Source organism: Homarus americanus, unplaced genomic scaffold (genome assembly GCF_018991925.1).
Source record: "Homarus americanus isolate GMGI-L3 unplaced genomic scaffold, GMGI_Hamer_2.0 scaffold36734, whole genome shotgun sequence".
Taxonomy (NCBI): domain Eukaryota; kingdom Metazoa; phylum Arthropoda; class Malacostraca; order Decapoda; family Nephropidae; genus Homarus; species Homarus americanus.
In genome coordinates, this window is record NW_024733126.1 from 9,786,098 (window position 1) to 9,808,124 (window position 22,027).

A 22,027-nucleotide genomic window follows, 5' to 3' on the forward strand; every position below is an offset into this window, starting at 1 on the left:
TTAGCCTAAACTCGGTATATACAGTAGATATATCTCAACAAGTTCTTGGTACTGTACCATTTTCAGCATTTTATGTCATTACTGTCTGCCATACGGCTCTTTGGACTTTGGTGAGGGAATTGTCCACCTTTGTTTTTAACCTGTTGGGTAGCTGTTGCCCACTACTCTAATTTTTCAAGATTACTTTGTTTTCAAGGTGTCAAAAAGTTAGGACGTCACATTACAATGAAAGACAAAAGTCGTGTCGTGAAATTTGGTGAAAACATATGCTGAAGGGCTAAACTTTTGGTGCGCTCTGCCTTGTGTCATACGGTTCTCATAATGTTTCACGAGTTATATTTAATCTTCGGACAAAACCGTGACATGACTTTTGTCTTTTATTGTACAGTTCTGTATACAATCACAGGCATTTCATAAAATCTTTTAAGTGTTTGTATCTCATTTAACACATGAGCTTTACATTTTTAGGGCTGGTACATTTGGAGCCATATTGGAATATGGAGCAGAAAAGAAAGTCTCCCAGAACAGCTCTCTAGCTGCCTCAATAGCACTTGGTGTGCCAACAGGAGTTCAACTTAAAGTTAAGTAAGTAGACTATAATTATGGTATGTACAATTAATATGTATGTATTACTATTAAATAATTTGTTTGTAATTTAGGTAATTTTATGAAATACTGTACTGTACTTCCAATAGTATCATAGTTTTTAAACATAATAACTACAGTAACCTCCTCATTAGCCAGATTAATTGGTCTGAGAGATTTCTGGGTATTGAAACAAATTTTCTCACTCCCGGAATTTTTCCGGGTACTGGTGAATGTTTCTGCATCAGACTGCAGTCGGACAGAAACAAATCTTATTTATTTATGCAAATGCTGCTGTACACATGCAATATATTGTAAGTAAACAAAATATACTACTGTACTGTACTTGACAGCAGATGCTTTCATCTTGAGCTTGTCAAGGCAGGCCAAGTGGTGATATGATGATACAGGATGGCCTGCCTTTGTCCTGTACCATCTACTGTGGCATCTGGTGCTGTCACTCTCCTCCCCTTCCATGAAGGAGGGATTGCATACACACTGCATACTGTATAGTTGGCTCCACTCCTGCATTTACCACTTAAGTTTTGCCAATCCTATCGCCCCCTGAGGTGTGAACCCTGAACTCCAAAGGGTGAATTTGAAGTATTCACTCAGTGAGCAGGAGAGAGAGAGAGAGAGAGAGCAGAGGGGTAGGTCTTTGGGGGGGGGGTACTGGGGGTGAGGAGAGAAAGTGTACAGTACAGCATATATCAGTTGGGAGATTTTACAATAGAGGTTAGCGCTTTGACAATAATGACAGGTTTTCCTCAGCAGAGTGCAATCGTCTATTGCTAGCCAGATGAAAATGATATTTTTACAATAGGATGAGAGGGGGATGAATTATGTTATAAGTAAGGTGTTCCTTTGCAAAAGGGGACATTTATGAGCAAATGGATGATGGATATGTTTGAATCTGTATATTGTAGAAGCAGCGAAGTTTTGTTTAACCCTTTGACTACGGGATGGAAATCTCTCAAACGTGGAACTGCTCCGCACCCATTATTCTGGCGAAAGGGGACACTGTATCACAATTCAGTGGGCTGTTGTTAAAAAGCCTTATTTTAAAGAATATCAAACCTCACCTAATAATACCTGTTAAATGCAATGATAGTTTTGAAAGTCAGTGTGTCATTTGTTCTGAATATTCATTCTAGGTTACATCGTGCATCTCAAACTTATGCAGCTACAATAATGCTCTGTGAGGAAATTATGCCAGCACCAGTAATATATGGGACATTAGTACCACTATTGAGCTGGTTAGCCCTACAAAAGCTAATCATTCAACCATATCTACGACAACAGAAACAAGCAGAACTACTCAAACAGCGAGAAGCAAACAGAAGCAGGTAATGGCAAAGTCCTTTTTAGTTTATTATAGTTTATTTATTTTTTATCTTATTCTAACTAAAATATGATCCAGTCATAACATATAACTTATTTAATTAGTGATGAGATGCTCTGCATAGTACTGAGTAATAATTAAGTATCCCTAGTTGCCATTTGACTTACCTTATTACTCAGCTAGAATTATTTAATCTTTATTTTGCTAAGATGTTTTATTTACCAATAGATTATTCAATTTACCCCCCCCCCCCACCCCAATTTTTTTCTAGTGCATTTGATTCTCAGTATATTACAATTATTGGGACCAAGCCCATTGTTGAATAGGATTTAATAGAGTAGTGAGAGGAGTTTTCCACCTTCCACCAGGCACCTTGTGTGAGTTTATAAAACCTAATACAGAATTTCATACTGTAATAAAGTACATTCCAGGAGGATTGCGGGTTTAAGCTCTTGTAAATACAGTACACTGATGAATCAGGTCATGATTGATATTGTTAACAGTTACATGTATTGTACTGTACTGTAAATAGAAAAATATTTTTGTCTCGGCATGTTTAATGTTTCACCTAACAGTGTGTTTCTTGTACTGTACAAAATGTATATATGAATGTATAGTCTAGGGTGACTTTATGCTGTAAAGCTAACCTTAACAGATTATTGAATGCTGTATTAGAAATATGGTTTACAGTATTACCTCTCTATACTTGAAATTCATTGTATACCAAACCACTCTTCAGATTCCAGTAGTACCTCTCTATTCCAAATGAATTTGCTATACAGTACTGTATACTAAACTCTCTACCGAACTCTAGTGTGACTTAGAAATAAAGAAAATATAATATAAAACTATGAAATAAGAAAAATGAGTAGGAAATTAATTCAGTGTGGGGGAGAAGGTAGGAAAGGTGTGTTGCTGGCTGGACTGAGCAGAATATTCCCCCTGTGGTCCCATGACCCTCATAAAACTACATTATACAAGTGTATGCAATTTTACCATAATTCCCATATTATTTAGGTTTATTTGGTGCCAGGTAATATAGCATTATCGTAAAATAATAATGTTTCACACAAAAAAATCCCACACTCAACCCCAGATGAATTACCGGTATTGTGTCATCTTAAATTCCTGGTACTCTGTTAACAGAATGTCACAGCTGTCCACCCGGTCAGTCAGGGAAGGAGTTGTTTATGTACTGTAATACAGAACTACTTTTTGTACAATATCTGTGTTATTGTATTTGTTTGATGTACTACAGCATTGTGTATATTTAGTGTTGATTAAAGCCTTGTGTTACCAAACTACAGTACACTATATTAAAAAAAAAAGAAAGATCCAGTACCCTGTATTATAAAAGTTTATCTGGAATAAAATTACTGTACCAAACTTTTTCATATACTGTACTGTACTGTACAGCAAACTGTTGATTTACATCATATGCGTTCCAAAAAGGTGCAACATTATTCAGACACTAATCTTTTCAGTGAACTTTGTACAGTGGATCTCTCATTAGCATGAAACAGAGTAAACTACCAAGTTAAAGTGTTACAGTATATGGCAAATTAAGTGGTATATGACATGTTAAAGTTCTGTGCAGGTTTAAAATAATTGAAATTTTCAGTTTTTCACTTCACTTTATGCAGTAGATCCTCTCATTATGCATGAACCAAAGCAGACTACTAACTTTGTGTTGGAATAGTATACTACTGTACTATAGTTCTGTCAGAGTTGTAAAAAGTACTGGACTTTGTTACTTAAGTAAAAATATTGTTACAATAGCAAAATGTTACTCAAGTAGAAGTAAAAGTATTCAAATGTCAAAGTACTCAAGTAGAAGTAAAAAAGTATCTTACTCGTAAAGTACTCAAGTACTGAAAGTAAAAAGTAACAACAAAATTATTATTTGTCTCAAATATTAAAATAAATCCACAGTAAATTATATAAAAATAGTTAAATAAGGATAAAAATAAAAGACACATTGCATTACACCTGTTTATTTGCAAATCTTTATCGAGATTACTCAATAACTGATTCTCTAAATTATGGGTGTCCAATCAGGACCCTTTAGCCCTGAATATAAGCCCAGCATAACTTACCAAAAGAGAATATGTTCAGCCACTCTTCTCCCTACAATCCATCGCAGGGATGGTGAATGGGCTGAAAATATATCCATCCAACACTCTGATCATTTCTTCCATATCCACACAAGTATCGTCGACGTGGCCTTATGTTCCGCAGACTTAATGTTGTCTCTGCTCACATTAGGTTAGGATACAGACCTATCTAGCATGTATCTAGAGGTGGGGGATGACTCTTCCTGTAAACTCTGTAACTGTCCCATTGCTAACACCCTTCAACACTACTGTATTGCCTTGACTCTCCCACTGTCAGGGACCTCCTACCACAGGGAGAGTCACTACTACTACTTTGCTGTCACTCGGAATCGAGTATAGCAATCATCCAGCTATGATACAATGATAAGAGTTATTAAGGATGTCACCTGCATTGGTGAGTTTTGAGGTGACTAAAGAGGCCTATATGAGACTGGCAAGTTCATTTACAAAAGTTGCATATGTGGGGGACTACATCTAGTGCGGGAGGGGCGGCGGCATCGTCTTTCCGGCGTTGGCGCTTGTCTGCCTCGTCATGCAGTCTGCACTCGGGCTAACTTGAAAGTATTGGCACCTTCTTGTGTGGTGCTCCTCCAAGCATTATGGTGTGGAGTAATCATCTCCCATGTGGGGACAGAGGTTAGCATTCTATCGAGGTCGGCGTAAAAGGCCTCCTTGTTATCATCCTCTGCATCCAGTGTTGGGGCATATGCACTGATGTAAAAGGCATGACACGAGTGATTCAGTGGGACTCGAAGCTTTATGAGGCGCTTGTTGATCCCAGTAGGCATTTCAGTTAGGCTGTGTAGGATGCGTTGGCGGATGGTAAAGCCAACTCCATAAATGCGGTTTCTCTCTGCAGCAGCCTTACCCTTCCAGAAGAAGGTATAGCCAGACCCCCGTTCTGTGAGTTGACCCACATCTGGGAGCCGGGACTCACCAATGGCTGCTGCAAGGGCACAAGGGCAGTTCTTTTTTCAGGACGCTCATTTGTGCCAGTATTCAGAAGGGTCCTGACCTTCCCTGCAGCGACCTTAAGAGGTTGTATAGTTTGTTTTTGTTTGGATCTCTGATTTTGATTGTGTTTTTGACCGCATAAGGACTACCTTACTTGATGCGGTTGCCCAGTCAGGTTTTTTTTTTTTTTTTGGCAAGCTATGTTTAGGACACCTTTTCGAGCCCCCTCCCCTTGTGGGGTGAGCAGAGTGGCTCCTCGAAAGGGCTGCTCAGTCTCACAGACATGACCAGATTCCACTGCTGCCTAGATCCCAGTGCATAAACGACCATCTTATCAGTGCCGCCCATGTGCAGAGTTGTGACTAGAGATTCCCAGCAGTTATTTCTGCCTGCTCCCGTCGCCACTTGTCTGTCGCCATAGGACTTTAGGGGTATAGGGGTTTTGATGATGATGAGCTGGATGATGGCTGTGCGTGAGTTGATTTATAATAATAATAATAATAATAATAATAATAAACGGTTTATTAATAGAGTTGCAGCCGGTGGCTGAAAATATACAGACTTACATTTGTTTTAGACATAATGATATAATACGCATTGAATACATTTACAGAGCTGTACAGTACATAAATCAGGAGTTGTTTATTATTTTAACAATAGATGGGATGGTGCTGTTCTTATATCTATCAGTGCAGGCTCTTATGGGCTGAATTTTGTTGTAGTGGCGGACTGCGCGAGTTGGGTGGGGGGCTGCAGGTGGCAGGAGGTGGTGATGACAAGGGTAGTGCAGTAGTCCACGGCCAAACCTTTCCAGTGCTTGATGGTGGAGGTCACTGAGGGATGGCATTTCCAGGGTGGAGAGAGCGTTGGTGTAGCCGGAGTATTCTGCAGGCCCTTTTCTGTACCTTCTCTAGCTGATGTTGTTGGGTGGAGTTGAGAGAAGACGACCAGGCTGGTGACGCATACGTTAGTTTGGGGAGAATAAAGGCGTTGTAGATGGTCCTCAGCTCTGGCGTGGGTGTCCCAAGTGACCTAAGTCTTCGTAGCATGTAGAGACGGTACGAGGCTGCCTTGACTGTGTTATTTACATGGGCCTTCCAATTAAGTTTGTTGTCTATAGTTACACCCAGGAGTTTGGCAGACTGCACCAGCTAGAGAGGATGGGCACCCACTGTGACTGCTGGGGCTTGCTTTGGAGTGGTGGCTGTATTGATGTGCATGACTACGGTTTTGGTGTAGTTGATGGTGACCTTGTTCTCCGTAGTCCATGCCTGTAGTCTGTCCAGGGTGCCTTGGAGCGATGAGTAGTCTGGTGCGGTGTTGTCCACTGAAACCCCCACAGTGCAGTCATCCACGTACTTCCACCTGTGGGAAGACAGGAGCGTAGGCTGCAACCACACATATTGGCTCTCCCTTTTCCCGATCCAGGGAGAGTTGCAATGGACTACCGATAGCCCAGTTTGTTGGGTTTCGCTTTAGTAGCCTGTCCATCAGGCAATGCCTTCATTTGCCAGTGTAGTCGTTGGGTTCCCATGGTGGTCACCTCTTCTGCCTTTACTGCCATTAGGGTCTTGTTGGAGCTCTGTAAGCATGTCTGCCTGATGCGAGGCTCCACTGCACTTTTTTAGTTCGGTGTTTACTCCCGTAGCCTTATCCCTACCGAGGTTAATCCGCAAGGCAGCGGGGCAATGGTTGGTAGATGCCAGAACATGTCTACATGCCAGTGGGCCTATGCGCTGTCCCTCTTGGGTCCAATACTATTTTGACATCCCCTGTTGGACTAGCCTGGGCCCACGAGGCTCCCAGTTATCGTGTGTTGCCACGAGGAGGCACAGCAGGAGTCTTGATGGTGAAGAGGCTGTGTACTGGCAGGGCAAGTTGCTTCCCTATTCGCCACGATGACTAGCCAGCGGCTGCATCTGAAAGCGAGAGGGAGCAAGCAGTGCTTGTACCTTAACACTGACATAATGCTGCCAAACTAGATTCATTTCACCACCCGGTGTGCAAACACAAAACACATAGAAAGAGTCACTAACCATTATAAGTCACCACCTACTTATTCATAATAATATAGATTTAATTTTTTTACACTACCTATGCTTTTGTGGGTGCTAACTCCCATTATCCTTAAGCCATGTCAATATTGTCTCCATATCACAAGTCATAGTGTGTCCTGCAAGACACAAGTACCAATTTATTAGTGTCTGACTGTATGGTCTTGTGACAAAGCTTATCACCCCCTGGGGTGTAATAAATTAATTAAAAAATAAATAATGAGCCCTGCATGACTAATCAGATGCACACAAGAAGCAGATGCAGGTAGTGGAGTGTTAAACTTGAAAGATAATTCACATAAGTTTGGAAAGGACCTCAGTAGCTCCATTCCATCCCCTGGGCATTCCAAGTAGCTCTCAAGGTCCTTCAGCTGAGGAGTTTGTGTATGATTGTTGCCTCCATAGTGATTGAGTGACTGAGTCTGACTAAGCAAGGGTGGATTCAGGGGGTCCTGGGGTCTAGACCTTCCTTTTCACCAAAAAATTTCAATACATTTTCTTTAATGCAGCATTTTTGTGTGGTAAGAAGTATTTACTATTGCCTTGAGAATATTTCCTAATATCAAGTGCACATGGCCTCAAAATGCCCATGATATTGGTCAGCTGTGTGGACACGCTGTGCTCGCCATGTTCCCCCTCCCACAACTTCTTGGACCCCCCCCCCTTTTTTTTTTATATTCCTGGATCTGCCCCTGTTAAGACTCACTGTGAACTGCCCCTTTAATTGGGGGTCTGGCTGTGGCGATGTCACTCTTTGATTCTAATTGATGAGTGGCTGAATTTTTTGCAGCACGTAACATGGGGCGGGTGCTGGCGAGGTGGGAGCAGTGGTACTTAGTTATTTAAGCAGAATTTTAAATACACTCAGTCTCACACATATATAAATACCTGCTTTATGTCTAAGATGGAATTATGTAAAGCATTTTAGAATCACAGCTTCTTTGAAATTCATTTTAGGTACAGGTATATGCAAAGAGCAACCGGCGTCTAACGGAAAGGTGGGGGAGAAGAGAGGGATTCGATGGGGGAGGGGGATAAGAGGGTAGGCTAGGTGAGGTAGGTGGTCAAGATGCTAATGGACACAAGAAGATTAAAAGGGAAAGTTTACTGGCATGGCTACTGCCATCTGACCTGACGTCACCTCACGAGACCTTTAGGTATGTGGCTGCGTGGTGTCTCCCCACACCCACACCATACCTTTCACGGCTCCACCCATACCATGCCCTCCACCCACACAACTCTTACTATGGTTAATAATTAATTAATTAATTAGTTTGCCTCAAACATTAAAACTGTTTGTTTGTATGAGTCATGTAACGAGTAACGATTTTTGTTTTTCATTTGTATCGCAGTACGAGTATTAGAAAACCATACTTAAATAAAAGTGCTGAAACCTTTTAGTACTTTTTAAAAAGAAGACATCCAAAAATGTTACTTGAGTACAGTACTCAAGTAAACTTATTTCGTTACTTTACAACTCTTGAGTTTTGTACAGGTTAAAAATAAATGACATCATTGAATAAACATCTATGAAGAGAAATAAATAAATCACTAATCTGTGAGCATCCTGAGGTCCTCCCAGCTGACTGAATCTGTGACATCACTCGCGAGCAGCCGCCTGATCGCCACACCACGAGCCATTTCACACAATTATTCTTTCTTTGCTTCTCATTACAAAGCATCTTTGAAATAATTAAAACAAAAACTCAGACTTAAACTTAAACTAACCTGATGTCACTGTGAAGGTTACTCTCCTCTTCAGTCTGTCTATCCTCTGCCTTCCCAGGTGCTATCTCATCCCCAGTCAATTCTTCTCTTGACTCCACACTCTGAATTTTCATGTCCAAACTCTTGGAAAGATTGGATTTTTTAGATACATTACCAGCAGGACTTTTTTTATAATAATAATAATAATAATAATAATAATAATAATAATAATAATAATAATAATGTTGGGCTCAGAAATAATCAACCAATTGTTGTCACCAAAGTAGAAAGTGTAAGACTGAATTTTGGTGGGCAGGGAACGCATGGTGAGGCGGGTGCCACACTGGTGCGCATGTGATTCAAAACGACGCTGTATCAGATTTCAGCGATTTATATGGAATATTGTTCCCTGATTATTAAATGACCTTATATAAAAATGTCCCTGTTTGGTATGATGCAAATCAATGAATGCTTGTATCCTAAATCTGGATGAGTTTTTTTGGATTTGTTTTAAAATCAAAAACTCTTTATACACTATCAAACTGGTTACTCACCAATTATTTCAGTATAGACAGGTAATGCTGCATATATTTTAGTGCCAATATCATTGTGAAATTTACCAAATTGCAGTACTGTACTGTATTCTGAAGTGTGAAAACTATGACCATTGATATTTGCATATGCTTCTTTATGAAGGAGTAATTCATCATATCTTTTAGGGGTTTAAGAGCGCTTTAATGTGATTTTACGTGTGAAACATGCTATGGATATTATCATTGTTGTGAGTACCAAACAGTTATTAATACAAATTTTAAGTTGTTTTATATTCTCTGTCAAGATTATTAGAGAAACGTCGTGAAGCCATGGCTGCTGTGGACCTTATGAGAGAGACAGTAAGAAGAATAGTTGAACAAGAGGAAGCGCGTAAAGGTCTCGTCATTTTACAGTAAGTGATATCACAATCTTTAAAACAATGATGACATTTGGTAGAGAGCTGTAGGGTGGTATGGGCTGGGGTCAGATACTTGGTGGGGAAATATTTAAGAAAAAAATATAACGTACAATATTTACAGATTATTTCCAGGGGTTTGGTAATGTAATCATTTGCCTAGCTTTGGTACTAAGATCATTTTTCTGAAACATTTAACCACTTGAAACTGGAAAGAAAAAAAAAGCACCTTGTCCAGGTTTGGACCATACTTGATGAGACACAATTCATACCCCCCTCCACCCAAAAGGATAACTATAAAAGGAAAAAATATGTCAACGTGCATTATAAGACTAATGTTTATTTTAAAAATTTTAAACAATTTCTTGGACTAATATTGGATAATCTATACTTTGCTGTGTACTGCATGGGACCACATACCATGTCGTAATGTTCACTTCTGTGTCTCCAAGTTCCTACCCTTATCATATATTCTTACCCCACTCTGTATACAGTATACTCATTCTATAACCCAACCAACTTTCATTATTTTGAAAAATCACCCAAGAGTCCCAGCTGTGTACCCTCCACCACCTTTACCACTGTTGGAACAGAATAGTCACTACATTTAGGTTTCTTCTCCCTAGAAAGACAACGAGTCATGTGACAGACATTAACAATGCTGAAGCACTAATAATTCCTGTTGCGATATTACCAAGCATTGCTTGATGTTGCCACATCTAAATTATACTAGAACAAGATAGTTAAGGCAGTGCAAAATAAAACATCAACAACAACAACAATATGGCTCAAGCACATGTGGTTTCTGCAATCAGCCCCCAGGCAACAAAGCTGAGGTCCTTATATGCCAAAGCTGCAAGATAGATTACCACAAGGAATGCTTAGGAATGACTGAGCATATATTTAAACTTTCAAATGTATCTTGGCTTCTGCCATGTTTCTTTGCACAGACTGTATGAAACAGGGAAAGGAAGTATTAAAGACTATAGGGAATCATGGAACCAAAATAGATAAGTTAGATAAAGAACCTGATAAACTTAAGTAACAAATAACAGAACTTCAGCAATCAATGCAGGAAGGATTAAACAACTTACAAGAAATTGTGGCCAAATCACCACCCACAGTGGATCAGACTGATAAACAACCTCATTATAAAGAACTTTGTGAGGAAGAAGGGAAAGACAGACAAACATTCAGTCAGACAGATGCTTAGAAATATGTTTCAAGTTTTTCGACGGGTTGCACATTTCAAATGTGGAAAGGCATAACAAATGCACAGCGCAGTTAGTGAAGATTACCTTCCCTAAACATGAGCACAAGAGGTGTATCTAAAAGAAGGCAAAGAAACTCGAGCAAGTAACAGAATGTAGTAATGTCTATATAACCCGGAACCTGACAATTCGCCAAAAAAAAAAGTTGTCAAAGAGCTGAGGGATAAACTGAAGAAGCTGTGCAGTGACCCACAATATGGAAATGCTCTGCTAAAGATCAGAAGAGGCTAAGTATTTAGAGTGCAGGAAAATGGAGAAATAGAAGTAATGTGCCAGCCCTCCCACGAGGGCATTCTGTAGCTTTAACCCTTTCGCCCTGGGCTAGGGTGCCGCTGGCCGTGTCACCCCACGCTGTGGTAAATCGAGAAAAATAAAAACTTATCCAAAAATAATTTTTAACCTTTTTAAATGATAAAACAATCAAAAACAAGTAAAAAGAACTATATATTGATCCTCTCGAAACTTCCCTGTGACAGCTGTGGCGAGGGAGATAAAGGGAAAGTGTTGTTTTGACAGCTGACGCTCGTGGTCACTGTGCACTTAGCTGCCATTTTCTGCTTGCCTTTGTGTCCGGGATGACCAGAAATGCATATATTTACTGATCATAATACTTATTTCTTATAAATAATTCATTTAGAATATTTTATTTTCATTATTTTTCATAAAAAGTGCTCGGCAACACACACATTGTTGGTTGCCAGGCTGTCTGTGTTTGGTAGAGCAATAAATGCATAAAATAATAATAATTCCACAAATAAATACATTTATAACATAATCATTACATTATTTTCCAGTAATACTACACTACAATACAACTACAGTGGGGTATGCTACAACGAACGGATACTACTACGAATATTCCTATAACGAACGGTTTTACCTATAAAATTGAGAATGCTATAACGAACGAAACTCCTACAACGAACATTATTAAAAAAAAAATTTTTTTTTTTTTTTTTTTTTACAAATTTATTGTTTTTTTATTACAAGTATTAATGATACTCTTTATTTCAGGGGTTTAGATGCATATTTATGCACTTTTTTACAATTTTTACAATTTTATATTATATTTTTCAGTGTTAAGTGGTTGTATTTGGGGGCCTGGAACGGATTAATCCTATAACGAACGAATGCTATAACGAACAAGGTTCTAGAACCAATTAGATTCTTTATAGCATACCCCACTGTACACTACTTTTAGCAATATTACTTTGATACAACATGATAAATTGGACAAAATATGAAAAAGAAAAACAAAAGTAGGTAATTACGTTCAGGAAGCTTCCCTGAGGCTGAGCGTGTGGCGTGACAGGCAAATAGTCACATGGGAACCTGATAACCCTGCGCTGGACATTTAAACAGTGGCGGGAAAAGGCACGAGTTCTGAAATGTCACTCAGGGCGCGCTGGTCAGGCGTTCAGGTACATCACCCGGGGCGTAAGGGTTACCGGGTAAGTAATATTACTAACTCGGTGAGATAAAATGCTGTATTGAGTGGACATGCAGACACAGAACAACCAGACATCATTGGAATTAGTGAGTCCTGGGGTCGAGATGATGTGTCATAGGTTAAATTTTATTTACCAGGGCATCACCCTCCATTTAGAAAAGACAGGGCCACAAAAGGTGGTGATATACTAAGTCGAGGAGAACCTGACAGCAACCATTGATGATGAGCTAAATGAAACAGGATCATTCAAGTCTATTTGGTCCCCGAGATATGCTAGGGACTGTCAGTTGGTTGAAAATGTTCAAAGGAGGGCCACCAAACTGGTGCCTGCACTTCGGCATCTCAGCTACCCTGAGAGATTGGAGCGCCTGAACTTGCCTCGCTTATACTACAGACGGGCAAGGGGGGACCTAGTTGAGGTTTATAAGCATCTCAGGGGGCACTACTCAGTTGAGTGTCCTTACTTGGAGCTGGCGGACGCTCGCCCCACAAGGGGTCACAGCTCAAGATTGAAGAAGCCGCAAGTCCGGAAAACCGTGAGGGCAAACTTTTTCGGAGTGAGGGTTGTAAACTCTTGGAACAATCTACCAGAGAGTGTTGTGACGGCACCGAGTGTGAGCTCTTTCAAGAGAAGACTTGACCAACACTGGAGCGGGTTCAGGTACATTCAGGAGCCGGTGCATGCCCAGTATTTGCCAACAGTGCGTGACAGAGACGTGACCGATCGCCCGGGCGGCTAGCGAGCCGATCAGTGGCGAAGAGGATAAAAGTAAAAAAGATTTGATAGCCCAAAACAAAAGGAAGCTGACAAAAACAGCTAATACCTTAAATGAATGTTTTGCATCAAGTGTGATTACTCAGGCTAATAGTAGTAGGTCTCACATCAATCACAACAACACAGTTCCTGCAAGCATAAAATTATTTAAGATACACTATACACTTGTTGAGTAATGACAATTTACCATTTACAATAGATTACAGTATTATTAAATATACAGCATGCCCTGAAAATTTGTGGATTTTTAATTTGCGGTCCTTGATTATTCGCGGATGACACCCAGGATGTACCCAAGAATGTCTGCAGGTGGTTTTAAAGTTGCTGGCATTTTAGCTGCAGGGACAGGGAGCCATTCGTTCTTGAGAAAGTAATTTCTTTTACCTGTATTGTATATGTGTGTACACGCACATACACACTTGTCAACCACCAGCGAGACAAGACGTGCCCTGAAGGCACTCCCAGTTTGAGCAGCCAGGTTTAGTCTTTTGCCCCGGCTATATCCCAACGCCCTACCAGCCTTACTACACCGGGATTTATTCAGCAAAACATTCAAGTGATCAGTGAACGATTGACTACCAAACAGTGTTCCTATAGTGCACTCCAAGGAAAAGCACAATGGCACAGCAGTGTAATATTGAGTGTGGCTGGATCTTACCTAACCTGATCTGACCTTATGGCTTCACCTGACCTAACCTGAAAGACAGAGCACACATGCATTGCCCCAAGCTACTGACCTGGCCACGTGGCCACACACCTGCCCAACCACATCCAGCCCATACCAGCACGAACTGATTGCTATAAGAACAGCCCAGTCCCAACCACTGTAAAAATTATCAACACCTAATTATTATATATCATATTTGTATCACTTATGATACTTGTATATCATTTGTAAATCAAGAGACCCATTCCCCAATTATGTAATTGAATATTTTCAGCCTTCCAGCTGCCATGCTCTTTCAATAAACCGTTGATTATTATCACACACACACACACACAAACAAACACACAAACACAACACACAACATACACACACACACACACACACACACACACACACACACACACACACACACACACACACACACACACACACAAAAAAAAAAAACACACACACACACAAACAAAACACACACACACACACACACACACACACACACACACACACACACACACACACACACACACACACACACACACACAAACACACACACACACACACACACACACACACACACACACACACACACACACACACACACACACACACAAACACACACACACACACACACACACACACACACACACACACACACACACACACACACACACACACACACACACACACACACACAAACAAACACAAACAAAACACACACACACACACAAAACACACACACACACACACAAACACACACACACACACACACAAAACACACAAACAGAACATAAACACACACACAAAACACAAATAATCGGAAACAAGCCAATAAACTGTATCGAAATGTAGAAAAAATTTGAGTCTACTCTCATGTCACCCGTGCTCACCCAGGCACAGGTCATCGACCCATAACAGGGTATAGGGGACGAAAAAATAAGAGTAAAGAGATATTTAAAGAAAAATAAAGAAAAAGACTTAATCTACACCACGAAGGTGCCAGAAAACCAGCTTTTTGAAGTGAGGCAGATTGTACGAGTACAGAAACACAGAAGAAGGTAGAGCATTCCACAGTTTGGCTGTGTGGGGAAAGAAGGATGTACTATAATGGGTTATTCTAGTGTGACCAACATCCACACCACGGGCAAGACGAGTGTTACGAGCCCACGGTCTTGCTGGCAGTACACAGGATGCCCAATCCACCGAACTTTGCCTGTTAAAGAACCTGTAAAAGAGAGAGAGTGAAGCAACATTGTGGCTAAGACAAAGGGAAGAGAGATATCAACTAAAGGAGGAGAGTTAATAAGACGAAAAGCCTTTGATTCCACCCTATCTAAAAGTTGGACAGAAGAAGAGCCATCTCAGATATAAGAGCAATACTCCAAGTTAGGATGAATGAATCCCTTATAAACTTGAAGCAACTGCTCAGGATTGAAGTAACTATGGCATCTGTACAGCATTCCCAGCTTTTGGGAGGCAGCTTCAGCAATTTTGTGGATGTGTGGCTTCCATGACATATTAGAGGAAATGGTTAGACCTAGTATATCTATTTTAGAATTTGGCAGAATGATTTCATCCTGAAATGTGATTGGTGGGAGATCATCTAATTTGGAAAGTGTAATTGGTAAATACTGTACTGTGTTTTATTGCTATTGAAATTAACCAAGTTTCTACCTCCCCATTTGGAGATGCTGCACTGGTCTGCATTACCTCTTGAATTTTAGCATTAATGCTAAAAATTATCGAATTGTTTAATGTTGTTACTTTCTATTCACTGCTCTTCTTGAAAATTCAGTGCAGTTGTATAAATTTTTGGTAGCTGTAAGAGACAATTGATGATGTAGTCAATGGGCCAGATGTCAAATGGAATTTCAGTTTTTATACTGTATTTGTCATCAGTCTCCAGGCACTGTTCCTCATAAAACTTCAGTAGTACTGTACATTGCTTTTGGGCAGAGGAGAGGTTTTCCATATTTTGGAGATAATGATAGAATGATAGAATTTAAGTGGCCACATAATAATGCTCCTTTCTATTTACAAGTTCATAAAGTGGGCATAATTATTATGTCCTCTTTTTTTTAATGACCTTTTAAATTTTTTTAAAGGTGAGAATTGATAACAAATAACCTTTGTATCATATTCCAGAGCATGGTATGGACAGCTTGTGGTAGAAGGATTGGAAGAGGAGTGTGGGTCACCAGAGGTAGTTGATGTTTCCATTGCCCTACAGTGTTTGGTGAAAGACTCAAAGTTGATATTACAAGAGTCATCCAAGGTATGTCATGTTAAGTGCTGTGGAAAAAATCTCGGCAATATTATATTTATAATCATGTGATAATGTAAATTTGGGTGCTGGCTTGGTTAAATACTTTTTTTAAACAATAGCCACCCAAGGAAGCACTCGTTCATGATTTAGGAGGGCTTAAGAGGTGCCCCCCTTTCTCTCTCTCCTTTGTATCAGTTGATGGATTTTATTCTAGGTCACCAGGTCATTCTGCTTCTAGCTTTATTATCTGTATTCAATAAACTAACTTACAGCATGACAGTCCTGACTCGTTTATAAGACAGTAGTAAATGTTCAACCAATGATTATTAATGCAGTTTGCAAGCCTTATCATTTTACAGTCAAATATTACTGTATGTATGCTTAGAGTGCCAGTTCTTGTTCATTTGCATTTGGCTAAGCTAGATACAGTATACTGTTTCTTATAGAAATGGAAAATTTTCCCTCCTTTGACATCCCGGTTACAGTTTACTCACCAAATGGCTGTATGACTTTTATTATTGTTGCTCTACTGCTGATCAGTGATTTCTTACACATTCAGTCCATCACTCAATAGACTTGTGTGTTAGAACCTATGCAGGAGCTTTGACATACCCAAAATATCTGAGAGTTTATCATGTATAACTGTTTACAAAATTTCTTTCCTTTGACCTTTCTCTTTAATTTATTCTCTCTCTAACCATAGAGTTCCTGTAATTGTAGATGATATTTTTTCTGACTCCATGTTCAATTATGGGCTTCCTCAAAGTTTCACACTAACTCCAACCTTTTCGTATTAGACATTAATGATCTCTTTATTGTGGAAACCCAAGACGACAGATATATCCTTCCTTACTGGAAGATGATTTACACTTACTTAAATGAGGTGCATTCAGTGTGGTTTTCTTCAGTAACACAGAGAAATACTTAATATATATAAACAGGCAAAACATTCATATAATCACAACACAACATAAAAATTTGAGAAATCACTCTTACCTTGAGTTATAGTGCAGACTTTCTCAGATCTCTGCCAAAACTGCTTCATTAAACATTGGAAGCTCATGCTCTGACTTAGGCCCAACTTTATTTGTGAATGTTTGATAACCATTTATGTAGACCATTCTTTCAGATAGAATACTGGTGTTGTTTCTGGGCTTGTGTGTAATGTTGTGGCACTTGGCTTTCTTAATACTGGTGTTGTTTCTGGGCTTGTGTGTAATGTTGTGGCACTTGGCTTTCTTAATACTGGTGTTGTTTCTGGGCTTGTGTGTAATGTTGTGGCACTTGGCTTTCTTAATACTGGTGTTGTTTCTGGGCTTGTGTGTAATGTTGTGGCACTTGGCTTTCTTAATACTGGTGTTGTTTCTGGGCTTGTGTGTAATGTTGTGGCACTTGGCTTTCTTAATACTGGTGTTGTTTCTGGGCTTGTGTGTAATGTTGTGGCACTTGGCTTTCTTAATACTGGTGTTGTTTCTGGGCTTGTGTGTAATGTTGTGGCACTTGGCTTTCTTAATACTGGTGTTGTTTCTGGGCTTGTGTGTAATGTTGTGGCACTTGGCTTTCTTAATACTGGTGTTGTTTCTGGGCTTGTGTGTAATGTTGTGGCACTTGGCTTTCTTAACTGATGTGTTTCTGGGCTTTGTGTGTAATGTTGTGGCGCAGCTTCTTAATACTGATGTGTTTCCTGGGCTTGGTGTAATGTTGGCGCAGCTCTTAATACTGATGTTTCTGGGCTTGGTGTAATGTTGTGGCGCACTTGGCTTTCTTAATACTGATGTTGTTTCTGGGCTTGGTGTAATGTTGTGGCACTTGGCTTTCTTAATACTGATGTTGTTTCTGGGCTTGTGTGTAATGTTGTGGCACTTGGCTTTCTTAATACTGATGTTGTTTCTGGGCTTGGTGTAATGTTGTGGCACTTGGCTTTCTTAATACTGATGTTGTTTCTGGGCTTGGTGTAATGTTGTGGCACTTGGCTTTCTATAACCACTGCAGGTAAAGGCCATCAAAACATTCAATCAGAAATGATGTTGCCAGAATGCTTCCATCATTGCACATTCATGGACCTTCCTTATTGGCATTTTTGCACCTAATAATAGCCTCCCAAGACATATAGGAGGGTCTGTGCATTTGCTATCTGTGTTTTATCTTCATTAATACCCCAGACTAATTGTGCAAAACACCCTGGGACAGAGTGCTTTTTGTACTTCTTATAACCCCTAGCAATTCTCAACATCCTGCATTATCTATCTTTAATCTTTGGCATGGGGATGCTTAGGGGAACAGATTTGTTTATGAGACTCGTATGATCTTCCCTGTTAGTGAATGAATTTGGGAGTGTGTGTATGGAGTTGATGATCAAAATGAATGTAAACAAAACTATGTGTTGGAAATAAGTATGGAACAGACAAGGATAAATATATGTTAATGTGAAAGAAGATTGAGATAAAGAAGTGAGATGTTTCAGGTATGATGGGAATGAAATTGTCAATAAATGGAACAGTGAGTGATAACTGAATCTGGATAGAGGAGGTAAAGGCTAGTAGGTGCAATGAGAAATGTATATAAAGAGAATGAGAACCATGTCAAAAGAGATAAAGATGGGATGTATTAGGAAATTGTTGAGCTTACTTACTATTGTATATTGGTCTGAAATGTGGATTTTGGATTTAAGAGGAAGAAACAAATTAAAATTAACAAATAACATGTTTGAGAATATGTACAGTATAAGATAAATAGCGAGCAGAGAATGAAAAAGTACAGAAATAAAGATAAGTGGAAGTGATAGAACTGTCGGACAGAGAGCGGGTCTGGGTTTGCTCAGGTAAATGTCTGTATTGAGAGCATGTAAAGCAAAAGATAGGTAAAAACTAAAAAAAGTGTACAAATCAGAGGTGGATGGTAAAAGGGGATAGAGGAAGACCAAGAAGATGAAAGGATGGATTGATAAGTACTAGAAATAAGGAGGGATATTCAAGAAGCAGCAGAGCACATGAAGGTTTGGAGTGGGGATGGGGGATGTCACTACAGTGAATTGGTGAAATTGAGTAAAAGACATCTAGTTTTGGTATTGAATATGGCTACCCTGTTGCAAAAGCTAAAAGTTTTCCAGACCATACTACAGTAAACCCTCGAAGATCCGTACAAGGGAAATCCGGATTTCGGAAGATCCGTACAAAAAAATTGGGGGTTCTCAGCCAAGAAGCCTCCTAGAAATTTCCCTAAGAAATATTCCCAAACCAGAGCAAATAACATTTTAGGCCTGGGGCGCTCCTTCATCCATTAGTTTGTTTGTTGGAGCTCTATAGGCATGTCTGCCTGATGCGGGGCGCCACCGCAGATTTTTCGTTCGGGGTTTACCCCCATAGCCTTATACCTATCAAGGTTAATCCGCAAGGCAGCGGGGCAATGGTTGGTAGGTGACAGAACGTGTCCACATGCCAGTGGGCCTATGCGCCGTCCCTCTTGAGATCCACTGCTACTCCGAGATCCCCTGCTGGTTTAGCCTGAGCCCATGAGGCACCCAGTTACCGTGTGTTGCCACGAGGGGGCACATCAGGAGTCTTGATGGTGAGGAGGCTGTGTACTGGCAGGAGAAGATTTTTGCAAGTTGCTTCCCTGTTCGCCACTAGGGCTAGCCAGCGGCGGCAGCTGAAAGTGAGAGGGAGCAAGCAGTGCTTGCACCTCAACACTGACATAATGCTGCCACACTAGATGCATTTCACTACCCTGTGTTTGACATGCACACACACACCCTCCAACACCACCCCTCACCCACACATTACACACCCCAACACACATGCACACTCCAACAACCACTCACACACCCTCCAACATCATCTCCCCCCCCTCCACACACACACACAAAATTCAGGAATTAAGAAAGCAAGCATGAGGAGCAAGTGTCTTATTGTACGGCAAATTTGTGTGTGTTTAGTAGCGAGTTAAATATCAGCTGTTGAGGAGCACTTGGCAACACTCCTTCCCACTTCATTTCTCTAATCACTCACACCTTTCTGCTTTCTCACTCCATATTTTAAAATGTTATGCAATGTAATGTTGATGGGATACAACTTTGCTCATTTATACATAGACTTATCACAATCTCCCTAAAAATACTTCAGCTTTTGTGTTTATTCAAGACATCTTCAGGTCAGGAGACCCACTAATCCCCTACTCTACCTCCACCTGACAGTCAGGTCAGTTACACGAGACCCACTAATCCTCCACAGCTCCATGGGAGTGGAAAATACCAGACTGTGCTGTAACGCAGCTTCATTCTTGCCCGTATCATATAGATTTTTTATTTTTAAATGTATTCATTGAACCAAACTTTTAGATAAACTATTCTGGATTATTATAGTAAAGAAATGGAGTCTCTAACTTAATTAGAACTACATTTACAGTCTCTGGTAGTTTAGACTCGAGGAAAACATCCCAACACCCAGAAACATTCTGGGGTAATGTCTGTCTGTGTAAGATGTCTAGTTTAGTTTTCCAAAACTTTTCCCAGTAACTGGAAAAGATTCCAGGGATAAGGAATTTTCCAGGTAATGAGAAAGTCGTCTGGTTAGCTGGAAATCTCTCATCCCCGGAAGTGCTTTGCACCAATTGTTTCGGCTAATGGGGATATCACTGCAGTAATATCTTTGTTAGACAAAATTCTTCTTAACTGGTACTCTCCAATAGCTGGAATTGAAATTTAATGAGGGGCAAATTTTCTGAAAAATTCCGAGAAAATTTTCCCATTACCCAGAAAATTACGGGGATGGAGGAGTTTTTCCCAGGTTTGAGAGATAAAATCCAGGTGCAGTTTTTGGAACTTCTGAGAAAATTTTTCTGTTACCCAGAAAATTCCGGGGAAGAGAGATTTTTTCCGGCTTTGAGAGATGATGTATGCACAATTTCTGGAACTTCCGGGAACATTTTTCCGTTACCCGGAAAGTTCTGGACAATTCCGAGGGTGTGGGATTTTTTCCGGCTTTGAGAGAGTCGTCTCATTACCTGGAAATCTCTCATTTCTGGAAGTGCTCTTCACCAATTGTTCCAGCTAACAGAGATATCACTGTACAGTATTTAAAATTTTCTAACACCCTCTGTGAAATGCTAATGCCTTGAAATCATTTGCATTTTGAGTCCAGATATTTAACATTATTTTAGAGAATAACAGGTCTACTTACCAATTGTGAAACATATTTAGTTCGAATAAATGGACAGCTACACAAACATTTTTTTTTAACAAAGCAGCTATTTTTATAGAAGGGGCGTGGCTTACAGGGCAGGTTAGCGTGGAAATACTATAATCATTTATATTTCTGTTAAAGGATCCCCATCTCTCACTTGCATATTGCCATTCATGTTTGGTAATGATAATCTCCTTTTCATATTTTGGGGTAAAATTTTTCTTGGCTTTGGCCCATATTAATGCTTCACCCCATTCTTATTCAAAATTTAGCCCCCCCTTGTTGTCACTAGTGTATATGAAATCCTTTCTCGCTAATTCCATCAGTAATATATTTTGCACTTTATCCATATACAATAATTGAAGTTGCAATAGCTTATTCTCATATCTTACAGTGTTCACTTCCTGGCTTTTATGATCCCTGTCCTGGAGAAGAGAAGAACCTGCGGGTACGTTATCTATTCCACGCCGTCACTCATGAGGTGACAATCAGGGATAATGAGTCACTCAGGATACCTAAACAATGTAAGTAATTATTCTAATACCATAGCGGAACCCCAAAAATCCAGCATGTCAAAATATAGGATTTCTAAAAAACTGGCACCACTTATATTTGAAAATATTTTGATTTAATTTGAAATCTAGCAAATATTCCAAAATTTAGAACATCTGGTCATAATTCCTATTGTTGCTGCTCTGTTGTCCAGGGCTGTAGGTGCC

The 22,027-nt window shown here is 39.9% G+C and overlaps 1 protein-coding gene across 1 annotated transcript in view; it reads left to right on the top strand.

Annotated features, from left to right (window-relative positions):
- The window catches only part of LOC121869337 (dnaJ homolog subfamily C member 11-like), a 55,290-nt gene that overhangs the window by 28,437 nt on the left and 4,826 nt on the right, over positions 1–22,027 (top strand). The window contains exons 8-12 of the mRNA XM_042370641.1: positions 469–585; positions 1,740–1,931; positions 9,595–9,702; positions 16,008–16,137; positions 21,703–21,832. Of these exons, the coding sequence (XP_042226575.1) occupies positions 469–585; positions 1,740–1,931; positions 9,595–9,702; positions 16,008–16,137; positions 21,703–21,832 (677 nt within the window). The remainder of the gene's footprint in view (positions 1–468; positions 586–1,739; positions 1,932–9,594; positions 9,703–16,007; positions 16,138–21,702; positions 21,833–22,027) is intronic.